Source organism: Muntiacus reevesi, chromosome 1 (assembly GCF_963930625.1).
Source record: "Muntiacus reevesi chromosome 1, mMunRee1.1, whole genome shotgun sequence".
NCBI lineage: Eukaryota > Metazoa > Chordata > Mammalia > Artiodactyla > Cervidae > Muntiacus > Muntiacus reevesi.
In genome coordinates, this window is record NC_089249.1 from 118413354 (window position 1) to 118433483 (window position 20130).

Genomic DNA, 20130 nt, shown 5'->3' on the forward strand with positions numbered 1-20130 from the left:
TGTTGCTGTGTAATCAGGGGACCTCTTGAGAAACAGGTTCCCAGGCAAGACGTGTTACAATTATAATCATTAACACAGAGCCTAAGAAAAGCAGTTCTGTGAGTAAGAGGTTGTGCTGTGTGATCATTAGCTTCTAAAGAAAGGCCAGTTCTTGGGCAAGATGCATTGTTGCACAAGGCAAAAAGAAATGCATGAGGGAGAATGTTCATCTCCTCCTTAAAGGGCTTTAGACGGCTTGCCTAAGCTTTAACTCTTTCATCCCCCCCGCTCTTTTTCTTTTAGCAGAATATGGTTGCCAGGGAAAGGGGCAGAGAATTCTTTCTGTAACTTTTTCCTGCTTGTAAGGGGCACAGACCCTAAATTGTTTAGGCAACATATTCTCCTTACCCTCATACTGAGGATCTCTGATCCTGGGGCCCCAAGTAATAGTTGGAAGAGGCTGTGGCAATCTTAGGAGCTTGAAAAACCATTTGTAACTTAAATACCTCAAGCCGCTTAGATACAAAATTCATTATACAGTTACAGATATAAGGAGCAAACTGCAAGACTAAGATGATTACGATTATTACAGTCGAGAGAGGTTTCCACCAAGGAGAGCCTGTAAATCACAATTGTATGTGTGACGAGAGTAGAACATCAAGGGAGTCCATTTTGAAGTGTGACCAGAATTTCTTCATCACCTTTACTTTGTCTGGGAAGCCATTGTACCCTTTAGAAAGAACAAACTAGACAAGTAGATTAAAAAGGCAGAGCCCAATAATCAGTAAAAGAATTATTGTAGTTAGCGGTCCAAGCAAGAGTAAGAATCAGGTCACATTGGTAGTTAACTTTGATCCTGTTCTAGATAGAGTCAACACTTGGGCTGCCCTGTTTATAAGAATGGAGCCACTTGGCGTGTTCATACACATTTTGAATGTAGGTATAACAAACCCAGTTAGAAGTAGTTGGAAGAGTGACAACCTGAATCTTAACAAACAAAATAAGTCTTACCATTTCTTTTTAGAAGAATGAGTCTGAGCCCCAGTGTAGACAGCTGTTTTAGGGAGACTTATAGCCAGGTAACCAGTTGTCTAAGTTTGTCCAAGTAGGCTTTAGCCTCTTATTGTGGTATTAACATATAAGCCAAAGCAGTTGTCACCATTAACAATTTCAGTGTTTTTCTAGGTATGAGAAGATGCAAGAATTTGGGCTCAAGAAATCTTTACCTGAAAATATCTAGCTATCTGAAGGCCTGTTTTGTTCATTTTTTTCAGAGCACAGAGTGAGTGTCTAATTTCTGATTTTCACCCTGAATTCTATTCAGGGGATGTTGAAGGTCAGCAGCTGTAGTGTCCATGATTTAATCTTTGTAGAGGCAGATGGCAAGTGCCAATTTCCAGTCACAGGGCCCCTTGATGGCCATGAGTTTGCCCATGGTTCGGAGGGGATTTCAAGACCATCTTGTCCCACAGTACTGGGAAGGCTCATTCCCAGTTCTGTTGTGGTTTTCACTGATAGGTCACTCAATGTGACCTTGACCAGGCCCTGTGAGTAGCAAAAGTCTCTGGACCACATTTGTCTCACTAGTTTGTTGGTCCATGAAAATATTCCCTTTTGTTGCTTCTTCTCATATACAGAGTCACACCATTATAATTATGAATTTCAAATGTAACTGTACACCATCATTATATCAGTGGCTCAGTCACACACTTGATAATGTAAGGGGCAACACTTTTGCAACAAGCAATATAGAAAACAATATAGTTAGTAGTAATAGTAAATCATAAGTAAGAACTTAAGTCAAGAACTTCCATTAGGTATAGCCCAGTGACATCTCCAGGTCATCTGACTTAGTTTGTTAAATGACTCTGGCCTATTGTTAATCTCCTGGTTGTAGATCCTGGAGCATCTGATCTTTATTCAAAGACTGGTTACTGAGATAAGCTTTATAAAAAAACTCAGAGTGCCTTTTTAAATAACTTAATTAAACCTCTTACCAATATAACATAACCAAAAGGAACTGTCTCAGAAGTGAATCTTAGTATATACAGACCTTAATTAACAAAACTAGAACTTTAGTATTCAGTGAAACATAATAGATGCCATAGGCCTGACATCAGTTGGGTGGATTTTTCTTTTAGAGCTCCCCAGTATATTTTGAGGTTTATATCTGATAAGGCTCTGATTTCTGGAGAGATGAGGCAGAGAGAAAAAAATTATAACTTTACCAACAGGTGTAAATCACTAAATTTAAAAGTCATCTAGATGCCCATCAGCAGACGAATGGATAAGAAAGCTATGGTACACATACACAATGGAATATTACTCAGTCATTAAAAAGAATACATTTGAATCAGTTCTAATAAGAGGATAAAACTGGAGCCCATTATACAGAGTGAAGTAAGCCAGAAAGATAAAGACCAATACAGTATAATAACGCATATATATGGAATTTAGAAAGATGGTAACGATAAACCTATATGCAAGACAGAAAAAGAGACACAGATGTATAGAACAGACTTTTGGACTCTGGGAGGAGGCGAGGGTGGGATGATCTGAGAGAATAGCATCAAAGCATGTATATTATCAAGTGTGAAACAGATCACCAGTCCAGGTTGGATGCATGAGACAAGTGCTCAGGGCTGGTGCACTGGGATGACCCAGAGGGATGGGATGGGGAGGGAGGTGGGAGGGGGGTTCAGGATGGGGAACACATCCAAATCCATGGCTGATTCATGTCAATGTATGGCAAAAACCACTACAGTATTGTAAAGTAATTAGCCTCCAACTAATAAAAATAAATGAAAAACAAAAAACAAGTCAGCTTTTTCCTAATTGCACATGCAAAAAGAAACAATTTTGCAATTTCAAAAAGATTTCATTTTAACCAGTTTTCTCCAGAGTCTAACATTTAGTGTCAGAAATGTCATCTCTCCTTTATGTAGTTATAGTTTCATAGCTAAAAGTTAAACCAGAGTGTGTTCAAATTGGCTCTGATGACAGGAGTGGACTGACTGATAAGATGTTGTCCCAGCAGGGATAGTCTCTCTGGGAAGGTGAGGTCCTTTCTTAAAGTGAAGAGAGCCTATATATACTGGCCTTTCTAGGCTCTGGCGATCAAACATATGCTAGTCTTTCAATACACAATTCAAAGGGGTGGTTCTGGAACTGCTAGCTCCCATCTGTAAGAGAGAAAAAAGCGGTACTGAGTGCTGTGGCTTTTTTCTACTGGAGGTGTCCCTCCCCACTCTAGATGGGGGCAGAGACAGGTATTCCACCTAAGCTTCCTTCCCTGGCCAGAGTTAACCCATCTCTTACCGACACAGGTGTCCTACCGGTGGAGGTACACCAGGGGTAGACCTGATGGCATCCCAGATTGATGCCCAGTTCCCCACTATTAAAACTTTGACTTGATTTCCTTTTTCTCTCTGGTGCCTCCTGGGGTGGAGCAGAATAACCTTCCAGAATGTCTCCCAAGCTAAGACTGCTAGGGGGAAACATCCTTCTTCTGTATGCCTGTGCACATTCCCAAGCATATTCCTGACTGTAATAGAAGTGGTAAGTCATAAAGGGATGAACAAAAACCCAAGATGTCCCTTCTGAGTGTCATCACACCAGTTTATGTGATAAAAAAGGAAGTGATGGAGAGCTGGCCTGAGAGGGAAAAAAATAATCTTTCATGTTCATGGTGTGTAAAGGTCAATATTTCTATTCCTGTCCTGCAGATTGTACAAAAAGAATATCTAAGGAATTGAGACAAGAGCCACTGGAGGGTTTTCTCTGGTCCTCTAAGAGCTAGCACTATAAGAAAATTCAGAAGCCCGCTGAATTTTCAATCTACCCAAATCTGAGGTTCCCCGAACTGTGTCCTCAGGAATCTCATGCTTAGAAGTAATGCCTCCATCCATATAGTCTGGAGGCATAGCCATGATAAGAACTTGCCTCTGGGTCTCTGGGGTCAGGATGATGATTTCCAGTCTGAGAGATGTCCCTGGAGCTAGAGCTCCCTAATGTGATCCTGCCTGCAATGTCCTGTAAAACTTGGAATGAGGGTTTGGCTAGCAAAACACAATAACATCATGGATTGCGAATCCCCTGAAAGTCTACAATCTGGCACACTAGGTTAGTAGCTTTAATTCCCCAAGCAGTTGTGAAATGGTCAGAGAGACCAGAAAAGGCTGGCCAGCAAAAGAAGTTTGGTCCTTATGCTTCTGAGTTAGTAGAGACTTTACAGCAAAGAGCAAAAGAGTCTCAGCTCTGAGTATTCTTACCTTGTCTTGAAGATCCTGGGAAAGCCCCCAAGATGATAGCTTATGTGGCAAGCAGTGAACGGTGCCACTGGATTCGTGGTCTCTAAGGGAGAAGATTCAACTCTGGGCCCAAAGACAGTCTCAGTCACGCAGAGCCTTGGGTAGATTTTATTTAAAGTGAAAGTGACAGAAAAAGCTCTGACACAGACATCAGAAGGGGGCAGAATAGCCACCTCACTAGTTTAAGTAGGACCTTGTATACTTTCCAACTAGCTGCTGAGAATAGATAAAAAGAATACCTCAAAGTTGTAAGATTTCCACCAGAGCTTTTCCCAAGGCATCATCCTGAGATAACTTAGACACAAGATAAACCAGGGAGAGTGGGTTACAGGCAAAGTCTCTGGACAAGATAATACTGTTGCTGTGTCATCAGGGATACAAGTCTTGAGAAATAGGTTCCCAGGCAAGATTTGTTACAATTATAATCATTAACATAGAATCTAAGAAAAGCATTTCTGTAAGACATTGTACTGTGTGATCATTAGTTCCAGACCTAAGGAAAGGCCAGTTCTTGGGTAAGATACATTGTGGTACAAGGCTTATGGAAAGCATGAGTGAGAATGTTCATCTTCTCCTTAAAGCACCTTGGACTGCTTGCCTAAGCTTTAATCTTTCAGGTTTTAGATTTTCAAAAGCCACAATCATCTATTATTAAAGCTCTTGCCTCAAATTCAATCTGTTTTCTTTTTAATCATTATGTGAGCCATGATAAGATTGCTTTATTGATCTCTGCATGTAGCCTCAAGCAAGTAATTTCTAAGGATATACCTTATTTAAACAAGGAACTGCTTCCTTAATTTTTTCTTTTTTCACTTGCTTATTCATTCATTCATTTACTCACTCAAAAATAAAATTGTATCAAATGTACCTCAGTAAATCTTTTGGAAATTTGAAACCATGTTTCTACTAGATGTCAGGCACTCTTCTAAATGTTGGATGTAAAATGAAATGGACCAAGTCTGTCCTCAGAGAGTTAACAGTAGGGGAGAGAGAGATAGACTAAGGAAACACATATGATGGGATATCTAGTGAAAGTGATATGAAGAGTAAGAAATCAGGTAATGGGGAGGAGGCCAATGAGAGAGGTGTGCTATTTTGTATCATGTGGTTGGGCAAGGCCTCACAGGTAAGACTGTCAGGATTGGGGCAAGGAGCCATTTGACCACAAGAGAGAAAAGTAGCACAGGCTGATAGAAGGGCAAGAGGGAAGACCCTGAGGCGGGGAGTGCTTGGAGTGAAATGCACCCTGAAGAGAGCAGTGGGAGACGCTATGAACTGGAGGGAACTGTGTTTAGAACACAGATCACATAAAGCTTGCAGCTGTAAAATTTAATAAATAGAAAGCTCAATTAAATAAAGTTGGGAGGCCAGAAATGGTTGGGGTTCGGGGGGGTGGGGAGGTGGCTCTAACATCCTGAGACAACAGCTGAGCCCAGCAGGAAAAAGAAGACTGTTCTTTTCCTGCCAAGGACTCAGCCAACGAAAAGCCAAGGATTCTAGGTTTACTATAGCTCTCCCAAATTCCTTTTCTTCTCTTCAAAGTCTCTCCTTACCCAACTGTGGGGGACTTGCACGTTATTCACCATCATTACTGATCCCAAATTGCAGTTCTCTGTCAATCCCAAATCAACCCATTTTCGCTGGAGAAATACCTGGCAACCTATTTGTTTTCATTCAGCCAGAGCTTGTGGAAAAGACTAGAGTTTACCCATGAACTAGGAAATGGTGAATGTGGAGGAGTGACATGATCTGACCATTCGACTTTTTGTGAGAAGGCAAAGGTGTAGCAGGGGCCAGCAAAGGAGTTACTGCTGAATGCATTTGAAAAGGACAGAGCTCAGACAACAGTTTTGCCTTTCCCCTCTCAGTTAAATATTTTTGCTATGAAGATGAAATAAAAGCCTTTCAGTTGGTATGCTTATCAAGAGAGGAATCAAGGAATACTTCTTTGCCCAAAAGTACCTATCATGATACTGACTGACAACAGAAGAGATTAACTGGGAAACAATGCCATGAAAATAACCTGAGATCTATAGTTACCTGTATTTAAATGACATAAAAATATACACCATGTTTGTAACATAAGGCTGTGATTCTTTATGCCTTATCCAGAAGTGTGCTATAAATGGTAGGTACAGTTATTATCAATGTGATTATCAGTTATTGTCAGCTGGAATTCTCTTGTTCTTAAGAGACCTACATGTAACTTGCTTTTATCTCTGTCAGTTCCATGGCTTGTGGAAGACTAAGACTTCTGCAACTGCTTAGACACTTGATCTTGAAACTCCTTTTTCCTAGATCCACACACGTTGCTTCTGCTCTTCACATTGTTCAAATGTAGTGTTCTTGAGAACTATGTACATACTGTGTTTGTGAGCAATTTGAATTTTATCAAAGAGTTCATAGGGGAAGCTAAGGAGGTATTTCTGTCACAGAAAAAAAAAATAAAGTTTTTACATCACTGAAGGAAGGCATCAGCATTTAAAAAATAATGTTCTACAACTATGGAGCAGCCTGGTGCCCAAGTTGCCTCAGCTTCTTTCTATTTTGAGGGATCTTCATCTCTTGTCCTTTCTCTCTTTTCCTTACTTTCTAAAGGAAAACCAACCAATCAGCTACAACAAAAATCCCTGCATGGCCTCATACAGAGCCAATGCCCTGCTCCTCTGAATCCACCATTCAGAGACGAGGCGCGGTGGAGGATTAGAAGGGCTTCCCTTCAACCACAGACACACCTAGTCTTCTCCCATGAGGGATTCAGGCCAATGAGAGCTTTTAAACACCATTCTGGTTCAGCCACTCATCTTTCTGGATGGTTTCAAAAGCCACTCCAAATCATCTCTCCATCTTCTCTAAATTCAAAGTCAAAGCATTTATTCTATTACCATTACTTCTCCTGTGACATGTCATTTCTATTTCCTAAAGTTGCTCTTTTCTCTTTAGCTAGCTGGGCATAGATAAGGTTTCAGAGTTCATCCCCTATCCCACAATTCCTAGCAACCTACCTTGAGCCAAGTTTTCTTGAATAACTTCCCATTGTAATTATTTCAAGAGTTTGGGCTGCGGCTTGCTTGAAAATTCCAGTGAAGGCCCTGCTTAAACTGAGATCTCCTTTCTTTATTCCTTGAAGTGAAGTATTAGATGCTCAGTCATGTCTGACTCTTTGCAACCCCAGGGACTATAGCCCACCAAGCTCCTCTGTCCTTGGAATTTTCCAGGCAAGAATACTGGAGTGGATTGCCATTTCCTTCTCCAGGAGATCTTCCCAACCCACGGATCGAACCCGGGTCTCCTGCATTGTGGGCAGATTCTTTAGTGTCTGACCCACCAGGGAAGCACCCTTTATTCCTTATTACCTATCAATTCTTTTTTTTTTTTTTGTCTCAATTATGGCAACTTTCTTCTCTCCTTTTTTCTGTTCTCCTAAAATGCTAGGGAGTAATTTTTTAAAAAGAATTATTAATATGTATCTTTTATTACATAGCTGTTTTATTTTTTTTTCTATTAGAAAGTTAATGGGGGTCTTTTGAGTAGGGATTCTTTAGAGTCATATAACTAGGAAAAAGGAAAAAAAACAATCAGTTCTTTAATATGATCCTATAATCAGTTATTAAAGCACAATAATTTTAAGGAGAAAATGTGCAATGAATGATACATTTTTAGCTAAGATCAAATTCTCATATTATAAAAATATTAAGAGCATTTTTAAAACAATGGTTATGAAAACTTGACTAATGTTTTAAAAGAAACTTTTCAGGAAGCACTTTATCTTCTTAACAAAGAATAAAGAATTTTACCAGTGTCATAATTTATCTTAAATGTTATTATATCACATACATGTTTTATCTCCCCGAGGATGAGTTATCATAATATCAACTACAGCAATGAGTCACACACTGTAGATTGCTTATTAAGCAGTGAATCAAGCCAAAATATTAAAATCCCAGAGTCTAAGGATATGTTGAAATTTTCTACCACTTCTGTTTTCAATTATAAATTTTTATTGGCATTCACCTCTAATCCTGTACTGTATTAATTATGTAGAAGCAGTGGTTACATGGTTAAGTGATTGGGCTTTGAAGTTAGGCTTCCTGAATTGAAATCTCAGCTTTGCTTTCTACTGGCTGAATGGCCTTGTGTGTTAGTCGCTCGGTTGTGTCTGACTTTTTGTGAACGCATGGATTGTAGTTCGCCAGGCTCCTCTGCCCATGCTGTTCTCTAGGCAAGGATACTGGAGTGGGCTGCATTTCCTTCGGTAAGCTATTAACCATCTTCATACCTCAGTTTCAACATCTGTAAAATTTAAATTGTACATGTAATGATTAAAACTGTATCTAGGTCAGAGTAAGAGTTTAGTAAATTTTAATCCATATTAATTATGGCCTTCCTCTGGTGTGTGGCAACTGCTTGGACACTATTAGTCAGCCTCCTTCTCTTTCTTGCTGGCAGAACAGAAGTCAGAAATATCTGAGACTTCTTTCCCCAAGGCTCCCTCATACTGGGGCACTGTGTAACCTGATCCCAGTCAGTAATCTAAGGAGTAGTCTCCTAGCAGGAGAGAGAGCAAGGAGAAGGAAGTGGTGGTGTTGGGATCATTCACAGAAAAGATTTTCCTGCCTGAAAAAGAAGAGAAATGTCTACAAAAAGCCTACCCTTCTTTCCTGTAAGGGACAGAGGCTGGGAAAGTCTCTGTGGTCTTTAGGTGAAGAGGGCAGCCCAAAAGTGAAGTGTAGCAGAGCTGAAAGGTAGAAAGAGCCTAGGTCGCTGATGACACAGGTGACAACTGAGCCGACCAGGGTGTGCCAAACTCCAGGCTTCTTACTGTGTAAAGTAAGCGCTGATTCTTCAAGCCATCATTAGTTAGGTATCCAGTTACTTCCCACCAAAAATCTTGCAGCTGATAAATGTTCTCCAGAAAATAGCAATGTTGATGTTCAGTCACTCAGTCGTGCTTGACTCTTTACGACCCCATGGTCTGCAGCACGCCAGGCTACCCTGTCCTTCACCATCTCCCAGAGTTTGCTCAAACTCATGTCCATTGAGTTGGTGATGTCATCCAACCATCTTGTCCTCTGTTATTCCCTGCCTTCAATCTTTCCCAGCATCAGGGTCTTTTCCAATGAGTAGACACTTCAAATCAAGTGGCCAAAGTATTGGAGCTTCCGCTTCAGTATCAATCCTTCCAATGAATATTCAGAGTTGATTTCCTTTAGGATTGACAGGTTTGATCTCCTTACAGTCCAACGGACTCTCCGACACCACAGGTCGAAAGTGGTGTCTGATGCTCCTTTTTCCAAGGCATTTCTAAAAAGTGCAAGTCAATGTTTGAAAATGTGTACAGTAAGTGGTTTAATAAGCAAATGTATGATATTCTGATGAACAAATTAATATCATTTTCATTTCCTTGAAAAAATTTTGTCCAAGTAATTTTCTTTTCTGTACAAAAGGATCATGTTGATTTCAATAAGCTAGCAGGGAAAAGATCTGTTTTAAAAATGCCCATCCATAGCAGACAAGCCAAAAATAAAATAATTTAAAAAAACCCAAAGTTAATCTTTTAGCTTTTTTAAGCTATTCTTAAAAACTGACTGTAATATAGTAACTATGCCAATTTCATATTTGTATCCCTGAGTTACTAATCTTCTGCCTCCAAAGACCACATTCTATCTTCTTATGAGTATTTTTCTTCATATTTGACACCTGGGGGTCCATTATTTTTTGAGTGTTCTTGAGATAGTTAACTAACTCTCCTAATTTCTAATTATATTAGTAGATAATTTTGAAATGATAGAATAATAAAATAATGTGTGTACTCTCTGTTAACACACAGCATCTTTATACCATTAGATTGAAATTGCTTCTGTTTATTAAGAAATTTCATGTCTGAAGACGTCAACTTCTGCAGACAGTATCTGGGTGAAAACTGATAATCAGATCCAGCAGTCTCTTTCCTTAGTATTTACCCAAAGGATTTCAAAATATATGTCCACATAAAAACCTGCACATGGATGTTTAGAGTAGCTTTATTCCTAACTGCCAAAATTTGGAAGTAACTGAGATGTTCTTCAGTAGGTGAATGTATAAATAATCTATGGTACATCCAGACGATAGGATATTATTCAACACTAGAAAGAAATGAGCTACCAAACCATGAAAAAAACACAGAGGAAACTTAAATGGATATTACCAAGTGAAAGAAACCAATCTGAAAAGGCCACATACTGTATGATTCCAAATATATTATAAAGTCCAAAATGTGGGAACAGTGAAAAGATCAGTGGTTGTTAAGGGTTTTGGGGGGAGGAGATGAATAGGCAGAGCACAGGGGATTTTTAGGGCAGTGAAAATATTCTCTATCTTACTATAAAGGTGAGTACATGTCATATATTTGTCCAAACCCATAGAATGCACAACACCAAGAGTGAAACTTAATTTAAGCTATGGACTCTGGGTGATCATGATGTATCAGCTGAGGTTCATCTGTCATCACAAATGTTCCATCTGGTGAGAGGTGTTGCTGATGGATGCATGTGTGGGGCAGAAAAATATATAGTATATCTCTGTTCTTTCCTCTTAATTTTAACTGTGAACCCAAAAATGTTCTAAGAAAAGTAAGTCTTTAAAAAAAAGAGAGAGCTAATCATTCTAATTTTATATCATGTGCTTTGAACCTTAAAACAATCATTGTTTATTAATACCACCTACTTATGGGAAATCAGGATTTATCAAGGTCAGGGCTATGTGTTCTACAAATAAAGTAACTTGCTCAAGACTCACAACTAGAAAACATGAATGCCAGTGGAATGTTTTCAAAGCCCTTGCTACTAATCACTATGTTATTGCAACAATGCATTTCAATCTTATTTCTTGCTTATTCCCAGCCTGATCTCCAGTGGCTTCAGTTCAGTTCAGTTCAGTCGCTCAGTCATGTCTGACTCTCTGGAACTCCATGGACCACAGCATGCCAGGCCTCCCTGTCCATCACCAACTCCCGGAGTTTATCCAAACTCATGTCCGTTGAGTTGGGGATGCCATCCAACTATCTCATCCTCTGTCGTCCCCTTCTCTTCCTGCCTTCAATCTTTCCCAGCATCAGGGTCTGTTCTCTTCACATCAGGTGGCCAAAGTATTGGAGTTTCAGCTTCAACATCAGTCTTTTCAATAAATACTCAGGACTGATCTCCTTTAGGATGGACTGGTTGGACCTCCTTGCAGTTCAAAGGACTCTCAGGTATCTTCTCCAACACCACAGTTCAAAAGCATCAGCTCTTCTGCACTCAGCTTTCTTTATACTCCAACTCACACATGCATACATGACTATTGGAAAAAGCATAGCCTTGACTAGACGGACCTTTGTTGGCAAAGTAATGTCTCTGCTCCTAAATATGCTGTCTAGGTTGGTCATAACTTTCCTACCAAGGAGTATGCATCTTTTAATTTCATGGCTGCAGTCACCAACTGCAGTGATTTTGGAGGCCAAAAAAAAAAATAAAATAAATATATAAAGTCAGCCACTGTTTCCACTGTTTCTCCATCTATTTGCCATGAAGCGGTGGGACTGGATGGCAATGATCTTAGTTTTCTGATGTTGAGCTTTAAGCCAACTTTTTCACTCTCCTCTTTCACTTTCATCAAGAAGCTCTTTAGTTTTTCACTTTCTGCCATAAGGGTGGTGTCATCTGCATATCTGAGGTTATTGATATTTATCCCAACAATCTTGATTCCAGCTTGTGCCTCATCCAGCCCAGCATTTCTCATGAAGTACTCTGCATGTAAGTTAAATAAGCAGGGTGACAAGATACAGCCTTGACATACTCCTTTCCCTATCTGGACCCAGCCTGTTGTTCCATGTCCAGTTCTAACTGTTGCTTCCTGACCTGCATACAGGTTTCTCAAGAGGCAGGTCAGATGGTCTGGTATTCCCATCTCTTGGAGAATTTTCCACAGTTTATTGTGATCCACACAGTCAAAGGCTTTGGCATAGTCAATAAAGCAGAAATAAATGTTTTTCTGGAACTCTTGCTTTTTTGATGATCCAGCAGATGTTGGCAGTTTGATCTCTGGTTCCTCTGCCTTTTCTAAATACAGCTTGAACAAGTTAGTCCCAAACTGGGGTTGCTGCATTTCCAAATGTTTTCTGGTAAGGACTTCCTTTCAACAACAGGTGGCATGTTGCCCAATATTACAGACTATATATTTGTGTTCTCCCCAAATTCATATTTAAGAATGTGATGGTATATGGAGATGAAGCCTTTGGGATATAATTAGGTCATAAGCATGGACCCCATATTATAGAATTAGTGCCCTCATTAAAAGACACATGAGAGAGCTTGTTTTCTTTCTCTCTCCTGGGAGGACAGGATCTATCTGTAAAGTAGGAAGAGGGCTCCCACAAGGAATGGAATCAGCTGCAGTCCATGGGGTCACAAAGAGTCAGACATAACTGAGCAACTGAACTGAACTGAACTGAAATACAGACTGAGAGGAAATATTCATATTATATTTGATAAAAGCACAAATATAAAAGACTCCTACAAATCAGTAATAAAAAGACAACCCAATAAAGGTGGGCAAAAAACTTGAATAACACTTCATAAAGATACACATATGGCCCATGACTATTAAAACAGTGCTCAATAACATTATTAATTATCTGGGAAATGAAAAATAAAATCTCAATGAGATGCCACTTCACATCTATTAAAATAGCTTAAAAAAAGGTGACTATAATAAATATTGGCAAAAATGTGAAGCAATTGGAAATCTAACACATTGCTGGTACAATCATTTTGAAGATGAATATAGCATTTTGTTATAAAATTAAAGATATATATATCCCATGACCCAGCAATTCCACTTCGAGGTAAACAAATGAAAACAGGTTCATAAAATGCCTTTTATGAGATTGTTTGTAGCAACCTTATTTATAATAATCCCAAACTGCAAACTACCTAGATAGCTATCAAGAGGAGAACTGATAAATTGTGATATATTCATGTAACTGAATACTACTCAGGAATAAAAGGGAACAAAAGTACTAAAATATGCAAGAACATGAATGAATCTAAAAAACATATATATTGAATAAAAGAAACCAGACACAAAATAATATGTAATGTATGATTACATTTATATAAAGACCAAGGATAGGTAAAATTAACCTCTAGTGGCTGGAATTAGAAAATGGCTATTTTGGTGTGCACATAGGTGGTGAGAAGGACGGTGTGCACATAGGCGGTGAGAAGGAGTGAAGGTAGTTTTGGTTGATGAACTGGAAAGGAATACAAATAAACTTTCTAGGTTGATGTAAGTTTCTAAATCTTTGTTTTAGGTAGTGGCTTTATTGGTGTATATAATTGTCAAAACTCATGTTCTGAACATTTAATATGTTTTGTGCACTTTATTGAATGTAAATTTTAACTTAGTTTTATTTATTTATTTTTTTTTTTAAATTTTATTTTATTAGTTGGAGGCCAATTACTTCACAACATTTCAGTGGGTTTTGTCATACATTGACACGAATCAGCCATTGAGTTACACGTATTCCCCATCCCGATCCCCCCTCCCACCTCCCTCTCCACCCGACTCCTCTGGGTCCTCCCAGTGCACCAGGCCCGAGCACTCGTCTCATGCATCCCACCTGGGCTAGTGATCTGATTCACCATAGATAATATACACGCTGTTCTTTTGAAACATCCCACCCTCACCTTCTCCCACGGAGTTCAAAAGTCTGTTCTGTACTTCTGTGTTTCTTTTTCTGTTTTGCATATAGGGTTATCGTTACCATCTTTCTAAATTCCGTATATATGTGTTAGTATGCTGTAATGTTCTTTATCTTTCTGGCTTACTTCACTCTGTATAATGGGCTCCAGTTTCGTCCATCTCATTAGAACTGATTCAAATGAGTTCTTTTTAACGGCTGAGTAATATTCCATGGTGTATATGTACCACAGCTTCCTTATCCATTCATCTGTGGATGGGCATCTAGGCTGCTTCCATGTCCTGGCTATTATAAAAAAAATATGGAACGCTTCACGAATTTGCGTGTCATCCTTGCGCAGGGGCCATGCTAATCTTCTCTGTATCGTTCCAATTTTAGTATATGTGCTGCCGAAGCGAGCACTTAACTTAGTTTTAAAATGACCTGTAGTGATCAGGAAATAAATAGTTATTAAAGGCAAGCCTTTGTTGAGAATGGCAGAAATGAAGAATATAAACATTATGTGATGGGTTTGATCTTTATCACTGTATTAAGAGGCTTAAAGAAAAATGCAATAAGCTCAAGAGCTGGATTGGATCCCTGGGTTGGGAAGATCCCCTGGAGGAGGGCATGGCAACCTACTCCAGTATTCTGCCTGGAGAATCCCATGGACAGAGGAGCCTAGAGGGCTACAGTCCACAGTGACCCAAAGACTTGAACACAACTGAGTGACTAAACACAGAACAGCAGTCAGGAAGGCTTCTGTGATTGCCTAAAAACATCACTGTGGGTTGCTGGGATGACATGGTGGTGTTGGTTTAGTCACTAAGTCATGTCCAACTCTTGCGACCCCAAGGACTGTAGCCCACCAGACTCCTCTGTCCATGGGATTTCCCAGACAAGAACACTGGAGTGGGTTGCATTTCCTTCTTAAGGGGAACATCCTGACCCAGGGATCAAACTCACATCTCCTGCATTGCAGGTGGTCTGTTGCATTGCAGGCAGATTCTTTACTGCTGAGCCAGTATACATATCTAAATCAAATATTAACACTGTGAAGAGCTGAGCTACAAAGTAAGTTGAACAAACAAACTGACAAGGTGAAAAATTAAAGCAATGATTGAGAAGGAGTTGGATCTTGAGAACTGTAGTGAAGCTGTTTGGATAGACTTAGATAATTCTGTCATCTTGATACACAGACCTTATAGAGCTTTGGGCTTTCTGAAAAACTCCCCCTTCCCTGTCTTATGAGGCTGGTCCTGTCTTTTCTGAAAATTCTGAAATAATAGCAGCTGAGGAATTTACCTTCTTATAACTCAGTGTTATCATTTCTTTATCCTTCTAAACCAGTACCACCCAATAGAAATATGTGAGCCATATACATATTTTAAAATTTTTCTAGTAGCCACATTAAAAATAGTAAAAATATTAAAGTATAATGATATATCTTATTTAATTCCATGTATTCAAAATACTATCATTTAAACATGTATTCAATATAAAATTATTATTATTCAGTCCATTTCAGTCACTCAGTCATGTCTGACTCTTTGTGACCCCATGGACTGCAGCGTGCCAGGCTTCCCTGTACATCACCAACTCCTGGAGCTTGCTCAAACTCAAGTCCATTGAGTCAGTGATGCCATTCAACCATCTCATCCTCTGTTGTTCCCTTTTCCTCCCGCCTTCAATCTTTCCCGGCATCAGGGTCTTTTCCAATGAGTCAGTTCTTCACATCAGGTGGCCAAAGTATTGGAGTTACAGCTTCAGCATCAGTCCTTCCAATGAATATTCAGAACTGATTTCCTTTAGGATTAACTGGTTTGATCTCCTTGCAAACAAGGGACTCTCAAGAATCTTCTCCAACACCACAGTTTAAAAGCCTCAATTTTTCAGTGCTCAGCTTTCGTTATAGTCCAACTCTCACGTCCATACATGACTACTGGTAAAACTAACTTTGACTAGTTTGGACCTTTGTTGACAAAGTAATTTCTCTGCTTTTTAATATGCTGTTTAGGTTAGTCATAGCTTTTCTTCCAGGGAGCAAGCATCTTTCATGGCTTGAAGTGAAGTGTCTTTCATTTCACGGCTGCAGTCACCATCTGCAGTGATTTTGGAGCCCCCAAAAATAAAGTCTGTCACTGTTTCCATTGTTCCCCATCTATTTGCCATGAAATGATGGGACTGGATGCCATGATCTTAGTTTTCTGAATGTTGAGTTTTAAGCCAACTTAATATGTAAAAGCAGTGTGTATTTTGCACTTAAAGCATATCTCAATTTGAAACAGTCACATTTTAAATGTTCAATAGCTATAGGTGACTAGGACTTCTGTATTCTCCATATTGAACCAAGGTTTCTTAATGTCATCACTATAGACGTTTATCCTGAAAAATAATTTTTTTTTTTTTTTTTTTTTTTTTTTTTATGAACAGGGCTGTCCTGTTCATTTGAGGATGTTTAGCAGCATCCCTGGCTTCTACCCACCAGGTGCTGGTAGTACCCTCCCACAGTTCCAGTTTTGACTCCAAAAAAAGAAAAAAAAAAATGTCAAGAACCACTAGTATAGATCTACAGAGTTGGCTCTCAGTATATTCTAGGGCATAAGTAAAAAGTCTGGCCTAGGAAAAGGCTTTCACACAAAACATAGCAAGAATTTGCTTATTTGTGCTGGTGGAAACCTATTGAATATGATAATGAATTCCAATGGTGTTAGAACAGGCATGAAAGAATACAATTTTTGATGAGACAAAAATGTTTAATGACTATACTTTACCAGAGACCATAGATTTATCATGAGCATCTGGGGTGATTCTAAAGATTTTCTTAGTCTTTTGGTTGAAGCCTGGACTCAGTGGTGGCCTGCATTTAAATATAATTGACATGCTAGAACTCTCTCAAGATGTTTTAGAGGGTTGATTTAAATGATTTAAGGAGATAGGCTAGTTGGAACAGGTTTATCATGTGTGACCCAGTCATCCATCTCCAAATATGTCCTGAAAAGGCCCAAAAGACCTTCTCTTCACTAATGCATGGAGAAACTAGTGGGGAGGAGAGCCAGAATCCTTTCACAGCACTGTAGCTGCTATCCTCTGAGCCCAGGGATGAAATTAGGAGATAACACCATTTAATGGGGTCCCCAATTCCCTAATACACACAGTAGAATCCAAAAATGGCAGAGGTCAAATGACCACACTTAACCATCAGAGATGAGGTAGTTGTGGTTATGGTGATAGGCAGGAGGGCCAGAGCAGTAATTATAGTCATTTCACTGAGGGGCATCTTTAGCTGTGGATAATGGATGGACAGTGAAATGGATGGACAATCAGTGAAATGGATGGACAATCTACATGATAATGAAAAATTGATAGATATGATGAAGAGAGACCTAAACTTCATCACCTTAATGGAGATTTACAATATTTATCATTGGCTTCTTAACTCGTGGCTATTAAAATAGGAAGCCCAGTTGGAAGCTTTGGGATTGCCTTTTCTACAAAAGGAGTAAACCAAAAGCAATACCATATTCCTGGGGAAATTCTAGTGATTAGTGCCAACAGCAAAGACTCAAGAAATAGAGAGTGGTGATTCTCACCACATTCCCATTTAATTTGCCATTTGGCCTGTGTAGAAGATGAATGGGTTGTCTAAAATGTTGATTCCTAGCAATTCCTAGGAATTAGATGCAATTCTTAGCACCTAATATGCAGATATTACCCTAACAAACGTCTTTTACTCACCCTACTATGCATGGAACAACTGAAACTATTCAGTTTCCTTTGGAAGTGAGAGAATGAAGGAGAATTTATTTACGTAAAGCTTTAATAATTCTTTCACTCCTTCTCATAATTTAGTGTGCAGGAACCATGATGATTTTATCACCTTATGGGACATCATTTTTTTTTCTACTCTATTTACGATATTGTGCTGACAAGACCCGATGATCAGGAAATAGCACATACCATAGATGCCTTGTGTAGTAAATTGTCTCCCATAGATGTTATGGACCTTAACATTATCTCATTCAGAGGTGGAATCCCTCACATTTGGCCTGACTCTCTGATATATTTTAGATAACAAAATGCAGTGGAACAGATTCTGTGTGTTAGAAAACGCCGCTGGAAGAAAGAGCCACCTCTAAGGACCGGTGGTGAAGGCCTTTATTGGGCGGGCGCTCTCGGGCAGATCTCCCGGGAAGGGGCGGGTGAGCGAGGAGACAAAGGGAGTCTGTGAGGAAGGAGAGGTGGGGAGAGGTTTTATAGGTGGGGAGAGGTTTTATAGCCCGGACCGGCGCCCAGGCCAGGTCTTTCTATATAAGGAAGAAAGCGCGGGCTACAGCGGCGGTGGGTGACCAAGGGCTCTGTGTCGGTTCCTGATTGGACCAGGCTGCGAGGTGGGGGGGGGGGGGGTCGGTCCCCGGAAGTTTAGCCAGCCTCCGGAACTTGTCTGCAGCACTTTTTCCTGGGGCATGCCTCAACATACCCGACCTTTCATTGTGTAACTTATGTGGCCATAGATCTGCAGTTTCTGCCTTTGTTGCTTGGAACACTTACTCTTGGGGTACAGTTGCCATGAGGAAAACTCAGGTATCACATAGACAGCCACATAGATAGAGGGGGAAGAAGTCTTAGCCTCTCAAGTGAACCCACCAAGTCACTAGACATATAAAGTCATCATGGAGAGTCCAGCTTCAGCAACAATCTGGTTGCAACTTGGTGAGAGACCCCAGGTATTGCCACATGGACCAAAAAAAAAAAAACACCCAGCGGAACCCTGCCTATAGTTCAGAACAAATAAAACAGTGTTGTTTCAAACCACTAAGTTTGACAAAACAACAAAAGAAAACTAAAACAAATTGGAAAGAACACATATGATTTGGGGGTGATGGGGAGGGTGGTTTAAACTCTGTGACAATTCAGAGTTCTGATACCTCACTGAAATTTCTGGGGTCCAAATGGTCTGGGATATATTTGCTTATTCCCTCAAAATGAAAGTAGTTTCAATTTGTATCCCTTTGGATCAGATGTTGTATTGGCTAGGGTCACTCATTCAGCTGCATTCACCTAGGAACAAGGCTGTGACTTGAAAGTCAACTGGCCCACAGGTCTAGCACCTCAGGTGAGAGGCTCAAATAGCTTGGATATGGCTAAGTCTCCTTCCTCAGCAGGGAATTTGATTTCTTTCTTTTTCTTTTTTTTTTGAATTTGATTTCTTATATGGTTTCCAAGAGAGGAAAGCAGAACCTTCTAGTTCTCCCAAGGCCTAGGTCTGGAACCAGTCTAGGATCACTCTTTCACTACACTGTATTGTTCAAATTCAAGAGGAGGGAAAATAGACTCCATTTGTGACGTGTGTACGGGCCTGAGAATTGTTGGGAGGCCATCTTTGGAAACAGTTTATTGTACCACCAAACTATTTTTTAAATTGCTTTTTTATTTTGCTAAGTATTTCTATTCATCAAATATCTTTAACCTATTATTTCACTGTTTGCTATTTTACATTATAGTGTACATTTGGTGCCATGAGGGGGAAAAAAAACAAACATAAATTTTATCCAGCACTGCCGAGGGGTATAAAACAAACAAACATAATTTTTATCCAACTCCATATTGTTGCATCCTACACACAAATGTCCCACTAATGAGTTTAATGTTTATTAGGCATTTGATGTTTTAAAATGCTTTATATCAGAGGTTTGCACACTACGTCCCATAGGCCAAATCTATTCTGGTACTTATTTTTGTAAATAAAATTTTATTGGAGCACTGACAAGCCAAGTGCTTATATATGTTCTATGGCATCTTTTATGCAACAGTGACAGAGTTAAGTATGACAAAGGCTGTATAACCCACAAAATTGAAAATATTTACTGTGTGACCCTTTACAGAAAAAGTATACTGGCCTTTGCTTTAAATTATGCAGAAATCCTTGGCAGATTGTTTCACAGGTGGTCAAGTATTTAATGACACTTGGGGAAAGTGGGGTTTTTGATGAACTGGAATGTTTTGCCATTATGTAAAAATGGAATAAAAGATATTTCTATCCAAAATTTCACTATCCAACCAGATTTCAGGAACAGACTAGAGTCAGATGATGAGGGATGCCATATTTACTTTACCTGGACAATTCAGTTAAATAGGTCA

At 39.5% G+C, this 20130-nt stretch overlaps 1 protein-coding gene and 1 non-coding gene across 2 annotated transcripts in view; both read right to left on the reverse strand.

The window, feature by feature from the left end:
• The window catches only part of CLCA2 (chloride channel accessory 2), a 49374-nt gene extending 45466 nt beyond the window's left edge, over window positions 1–3908 (reverse strand). Inside the window, exons 1-2 of the mRNA XM_065906922.1 lie at window positions 3821–3908; window positions 3298–3523 (exon numbers count right to left, since the gene is read on the reverse strand). Of these exons, the coding sequence (XP_065762994.1) occupies window positions 3298–3523; window positions 3821–3908 (314 nt within the window). The remainder of the gene's footprint in view (window positions 1–3297; window positions 3524–3820) is intronic.
• Window positions 3909–14305: 10397 nt separating this feature from the next.
• On the reverse strand, window positions 14306–14412 carry LOC136156597 (U6 spliceosomal RNA). Its single transcript, XR_010661092.1, has one exon. It is a non-coding gene; the product is annotated as a U6 spliceosomal RNA (small nuclear RNA).
• Between the last annotated feature and the right edge of the window lie 5718 nt (window positions 14413–20130).